Source organism: Suricata suricatta, chromosome 15 (genome assembly GCF_006229205.1).
Source record: "Suricata suricatta isolate VVHF042 chromosome 15, meerkat_22Aug2017_6uvM2_HiC, whole genome shotgun sequence".
Taxonomy (NCBI): Eukaryota; Metazoa; Chordata; class Mammalia; order Carnivora; family Herpestidae; genus Suricata; species Suricata suricatta.
In genome coordinates, this window is record NC_043714.1 from 36,524,488 (window position 1) to 36,531,420 (window position 6,933).

General features: G+C 39.8%; 1 protein-coding gene across 4 annotated transcripts in view; it reads right to left on the reverse strand.

Moving 5' to 3' along the window:
- Window positions 1–6,933, reverse strand: part of RUNX1T1 (RUNX1 partner transcriptional co-repressor 1) — a 138,447-nt gene that overhangs the window by 28,942 nt on the left and 102,572 nt on the right. For all 4 annotated transcript variants that reach the window (XM_029923751.1, XM_029923754.1, XM_029923750.1 and 1 more), the window contains exons 7-8: window positions 2,074–2,159; window positions 1,311–1,512 (exon numbers count right to left, since the gene is read on the reverse strand). In XM_029923751.1, coding sequence (XP_029779611.1) covers window positions 1,311–1,512; window positions 2,074–2,159 — 288 coding nt within the window. The remainder of the gene's footprint in view (window positions 1–1,310; window positions 1,513–2,073; window positions 2,160–6,933) is intronic.

The window sequence follows — 6,933 nt, forward strand, 5'->3', positions numbered from 1 at the left end:
CTTGCCTTAACAAAACCTAAGAAAGGCATATTTGTCTTTAAAACACACTTTAGAATAACACACAGAAGGTAAAGGAAGTGACTTAGAGTCTTTCTTAATATAATACTTATTATGGTAATAGGCATTCAGCATTCAGTGATCAGTAGCAATCCTCAAACCTAAGCAGAAAGGAAATTTTATGGCCTAGGAATCATTTTAATAAAAAATGGATACTATGATCCACGACACTATATACAAGTTTTTAATTTTTGACTATCAGCCCTGGGCAATAATGAGGCCAACGTCACGAGCTTGATCAGCACATGTATGTAATTAGTTGTGTTTGTGGCACGGACTGTGCCCTGGCCTGAGTTAGCTGACAGGTGTGGAGCTAAGCCAAGTAAGAAAACCCAGTGACAGAACACAGATCAGCACACATCCATCACCACTAAGTGTACTCGGATGGAACACGTGTGGCAGCCAGCAGTGTGAACGGTGACATCTTGCTATTAATTGTAAGGCAGAAGTTCACAGGCCACTCAAAGATTCTCCCAGGTTCAGGATTTCTTTCTACATATTTGTGATTATATTTCACTTATAATCCCAACAATACTCATATACTAATATAAAATATGGCTACCTATTAAGTATTCAACTTCTAAAGCACGGCTATTTTGATAGTCCTATATAGAACAAGAATTCATGAAGAATTTACATGAACTTAAGTCAAGGTCAAGTCACTGGACGACAGTGCTACCTTCATGACTAATTTGCAAGTGGCAGCAGGGAAACTACAGAACCAATAGGTCTCTCTTCCTGGTTAACTGTTTTATAAAAATAAAAGATATAGCTAGAAAACAAGGTTGTCTTAGAGACTGTGTCTTGAATTAAAAATCAGACACCACGCATCTCACGTACTCTGTGCAGTAGTTGAATTCAGGGCCCTGCAGAGCTTGCTGGAAGGCACAGAAGGCTGGGGCCCGCTCCCTAAGAGTTTGTACTTTCAGACTGAAGACCGGGTCCAAAGAGCTGTGCTATGAAGAGGCACACGTGTGAGTGACACAGATGACATTCTGGTCTGGCTTTGAAGCTCTGTCCTAAGCCTAACAGGAGCCTGAAAAAGGAGGTTAAGTTCTGTGATCTGCTCTGTATAAGCCAGTGTGCCCCCAGCATCCTAACGGAGAGCTGAGGCCTATCTGTGAGTGTCAAATATTTATCGTTCCAGAATGCCCTGCATATCCCTTAGTTTCGAAAAAAACAGATTAAACATGAAATCAGCATTAAGACGGTAAAAAGCATCTGTTCAGTATGTCCATCCAAAGAAAAGATACCTAATGCGACTGGGTCTGGGTTGACAGGGCTCTGCTGCCTGGAGTGGCTGCTGCTGCCGCCACCACCCTTTTTCAAGTCCTCGGCATCACTGTAGCGCCGGATCCAGTAATTCAGCTCCTCCCGGTCCGCTTCCTGACATCGCCTTAGTACAGTGAGAGATCGCCGTGTTTTCTCCACCATGTCCATGATGCAGTTTAACAGCTGCGTGAGAAACGGGGCATGGGGGAAGAACACAGCAATCACCACAACGTAAAGATTCTGGTGGGCAGCGAAACAAACTATTTTAGGATGATGAAGGATGTGATTTTATTCCTGAAGGCTTCAGTCTAGTATTTTCAAAGGTCAGATTTGCAGTGGAGACCCAACAGATGAGTAAACTCAATGGGAATGAGAGTGAAACGTGGGAGGCGTGAACATGACTCATGACAGAGATTTCAGCTGAAGGCACACAGCCAACTTCCAAATACTAATCCCATTACTGTATAAACTAAATGACCCGTTTGCAATAAAACAGGAACCCACTGATCTGGCTTCGAGGACTCTTTTCCACGACCTCCCATCTCTCTTACGTTAGTGGCTTTGATATCAATGTAGAAATCAAATCTTGGATTTTATTTCAAATATTCCCACTCATTGTGTTTTTCAAGGATAGTACAAAACACAATACCCTCAAAGCATCCCCAACATTTCTATTTTATCATAGAACTCCACTCCAGTTCTTTTCAAAACATATTTTAACCTAAATGATTACCGACATCTTACATGGTCAAGATGTTTCCATTCCTCTGCCCATTCTCTGTCTGTTAGTCTGTGATCAATCATTTCTTCTTGACGTGTGCCATGCAACCCTATGAATGAAGAGAAGAAGGCTGAACCACACTAAAGCATTTGGGACATAATCCATATGCACACAGGCACTTAGCAAAGACTAAACTAAATGATGTGAAAATATATTCGATTTTGAATGGAGACATAAGTCATACTCAGATTCACAATTACCTAATGGGCTCTTCATTGAATGATAAAATGATCAAACTAAAAGGAATTTTAGAGGTCATCTGGTCAGAACACTTTCTTTTACATATGAAGAAATGCGGAGTAAAGTGACACCAAGCGCTGAGTCCATTATCCATATAATGTTTCCAAAGTAAAAATATAAATATATCTTAACAAACACAAGAATCCACAAGCAGACATTAAGTGGTTTCAAAGTGTACCTTTCTAGCATAACAATAAAGACAGCACAAATCACTTTTCATGGGCAGAGTTACACTTTTCTAAACCCAGCATGGTAAGATTTCCCCACATTTTAGCATGGGCAAAGGAACATAGGCCCATTGCATAGAACTCCATGATGAAATTGGGGCATGAAGACAGGGCTTGCACAATTTGAAAGCAGTGCATAAGAAAAGGAAGAGATTGGACACCCCTTATGAAAAAATTCAACACATCAGACATAATTTTTGACAAATATCTTGCATTTAAGCCAAGAAGCTGAAAATCCCAATTGCTAATCTCTACGGGTAAGTATTAATGCTCTTTCACATCATAGTTAAGGTACAACCCAAAGTAACCTTGAAATGCACACCAAGGAAGGGGGCAATGACAGCAATGGGCATGAGCAATTAGTGAGGAGGGTCATCAAAATGGAAAATAAATGTGTCTCGCTGAGAGGACAGGGCGGAAGGCTGTGATCAGAGACACCAGGAAACGTGTTGCTTCTCTTACAAATCCATCGTGGATGAAATGGCGTATTGTCCACTACAAAGGAGAGGCACTGGACTATGGCAGTATTTTCCATTTTAAATGATTACAACTCCTTTTTGGTTGGTACTTCGCACACTGTTACTCTGAATAACAAATTAAGTGTGGTGTGGTTTGGGCTTCTGGGCAGCGAGGCTCCTTCTCAAGAGGGCAGCGTGTAGGAGTTAAGGGACAGTAAGAGTTATGAGACATTGCACTTCACTTTCCGTGAAATCAGAGAGGTTAGAAGTCCCCTCTTTTACCTGATTCACAAAAATAAAGATGAGTCATGTGACTTTTTTAGCCAACCATGAAATGCGATTTAATTTGTAGCTAATAAAAAGGAACAAATACATGCCAGTGCTTTCTCCAATTAAATAAAGAGCTAAATATAAAACACTTCACATCATTCTTGTCTAATTAGAGCATGTTCGGAGATTCATTTTTAAAGTTAAAAATGTCAATGCCACCTATTGGTAAAAAAGTAAAATTGCAAATATGTGTTAATTTGCATAATAGAAAAGACATTGGGGGAAAGTAATATTTAGTTATTACTCTGTTGTGACTATTTCAAGTTGAAATGTTTGCAAATATGTAATTTATGTTGACTTATTTGTTGCTTGTGTTTTAGGGGGAAAAAAACCACTACCGTTGAATGAGTCATCACAGAAAACAGAGAGTGATGAAGATATAAATATGGCATCGACTTTCACAATGGAAGCATCTTACTATTTGCTTTTAAGTACCCAGAACTCCAGAGGTCTCGAAAGTTTCAAAAATTCAAGAGTGCTTGGGGTGGCTCAGTTGGCTTAACGGCCACCTTAGGCTCAGGTCAGGATCTCACGATTGAGGAGTTCAAGCCTGCACTGGACTCACTGCTGTCAGTGAAGAGCCAGCTTTGGATCCTCTGTCCCTTCTCACTCTTGGCCCCTCCCCCGCTTGATCTAGCTCATGCACTCACGTGCTTGCTCACTCTCTCTCTCAAAAAAATAAACATTAAAAAAAATAGTTCAGAAGATCTAAACCAATGATGATACAGGATCTAACACCTGGAGTAAGAGTAATGAGCAACAAGATGTCTGTGGCTAATGAAATTCCAACACTTGTAGAACACCTAGGCTCCATCTCATTAAAAATAATATATACATTAGATACATATTTGAGCACAAGGACTTGGTGACAAAATGTATCATTTGCTACTTCTGAACTCTGAAGGTCATTTGTTAGAATCAAATTTGTAAAAAAGGAAAAACTAAGATAACTGAAAATCTTACATTTATTAATTTCTCTATTTCAGAAATTTAAATATTCATTACCACAGTTTTTATTTATATTCCTAATCCCAGAGGGGTATACTATGGGAAAATAGCTCATAATCATTTAAGAGCACATTTTCATTTGTGGGCAATTTACCAATAATGTTGAATTCTAACTGGCTCTTATACTTTAGAAGATTTAGTCTAGCTAACTAAACTAAAACTTTAAGTTTACTTATAAACTAATGCTGCTTGTAAAGGTATTTTATTAATGAAAAGATTCTAGTGAGTATATGTCTCTACGTAATAGGCGTTTATAAGTCATACCAGACCAAGTATACCTTTATGACAACTTTTATATTCTCAAAATGGCAGCCTGATGTAACACCATAATTTGTTGCTCATACACCAAGATTTTATTTTACATTAACACACACTAAACTCTGCCAGACTTTAGGGATGGTTAAGTAGTTGCACATATTTACAGAGATTAGCACTATTAGTTTTATAAGCTAATATAATTAAAAGGTAAGGAACGTGGTCTGAAGAAAAATCACATAAAACCAGTGGGTACAGATATAATTCATAAAGGAATATTTTACATTACTAGATGAAAACATAATCATTGCACATAAGGGTAATTACTTCCATGCTGATTACTTTATAGAGCACTGAAACTAATATTTTATAAAACAGCATTTGCTGCCTAAGAAAGAGGCCGTTTCTTAACACTTACATGAGTAGGATATCTTGAATTGGTCTCACAATGAACTGGTGACTCCACTTTTATTTAAAAATGAGCAATTATGATTTGGGGGCATGAACTCCTAAATAAATGACCGGGCCTTTGCTTAGAAGGAGGTTGTTACCACATTTGATTTGGAGGTCAAAATATTGATCCAGATTGAGAAATAACACAACCATTTTTATTTTTTAAATAGTTTATAGCTAAGTTGGTTTCCATATAGCACCCAGTGCTCTTCCCCACTAACATAACCATTCCTTAGAGCTCTTCAGAAGTGGTACCTGAGAGCACATTAGACAGACTGGCTATTCGGCAAGCACAAATCACATGCTTAGCCATTTGTTTGACACACTGTGTAAATGCAGAAAGGGCTGTTGTGGGGCAACAGAACTACTGGTTTACTACCTCACAACCAGGGCCCCCTCTCACCCGGAGCCTCCCTTGCTACTTTCTGAACATTTGGAAGGTAAGTTTTGTAGAAAGCCAAAAACCCTAATGTGGCAGCCCTACTTAACCCTACTTACTGGCAGTCTCGTGAGAAACTGAACAGAAACGTGTGCTCATCACACTCTCTCTGCCTGCGGCGAAGAACATCATCTCTGCTATCTGAGCAGTGGATAACTGGCTGGCTGTGTGTCCCGAAGTTCTGCATCCTCAGCTCTGTGTTCTGGTTTCCCACTTAGTCTTCATCCCTTGCTGTTTCCTCTTTCCTGTCCACCAAGTCCACCACGTCAGGAAAGTTCAACAGCAAATTAGCTGACTAAAGTCCTGCTGGTATGTGGTGTGGACACAGGAGATGGAAAAGGAGAAAGGACTGACTGTTGCTCTCGGTTCATAAATAGCTGAATTCACCAAATTAAGAATTATAAGAGCCCAGGAGCAGTGCTCTGATGCCGTGTGTCAAATCTTACCGTGTTCATCTTCCCTCTTATCTATCATGGTGGACACTTGCTCTTTAGAAGGCAATGTCTCTGAAACGCTTCACTTCAATAGTTTTATGTAAAGAAGGAATGAAAACAGGCGAATGGAACACACATTTACCCAAACTCACTCTTTCTTTGGTACTGTGATCTATGATACCAAACTGTCAACACTAAATTCAATCACTGTCACTTTCAGATGAAAAAAGTACCAAATCATTCCTCAAAAAACACCTGTTGATTTAAGCCAAAGACATCATGCCATGTCATATTTTTCAAAGACAGAATATCACACAGACTGCAAAAATCAAACTGAACTCAGACTATCTGGAATAAAAGTATAATGAAAGAAAATAAACATTTTAACATTTAAAAAATATCTGCGGCAGACAGGCTGCATGTGAAATCTCAAATGTTGGGGGCGCTTGGGTGGCTCAGTCGGTTAAGCGTCCGGCTCCAGTTCAGGTCATAATCTCACGGTTTGTGGGTTCGAGCCCCGCATCAGGCTCTGTGTTGACAGCTCAGAGCCTGGAGCCTGCTTCGGATTCTGTGTCTCCCTCTCTGTATACCCCTCCCCTGCTCGCACTGTCTCTCTTTGTCTCTCCAAAATAAATAAAAAACATTAAAAAAAAAAGAAATCTCAAATGTTAAACTAAAAATTCACTTTGCATTTGTTGAGGACTTTATATTTGAAGAAATTGTTAATGTTTATTTTTGAGAAAGGGTGAGAGACAGAGCATGAGCAGGGGAGGGGCAGAGAGAGAGGGAGACACAGAATCCGAAGCAAGTTTCAGGCTCTGAGCTGTCAGCACAGAGCCTGACGTGGGGCTCGAACCCACGAACTGTGAGATCATGACCTGAGCCAAAGTTGACACTTAACTGACTGAGCCACCCAGGCACTCCTATTATTAATGTAGATGCCCCCTTCCACACACACACATACACACACACACACACA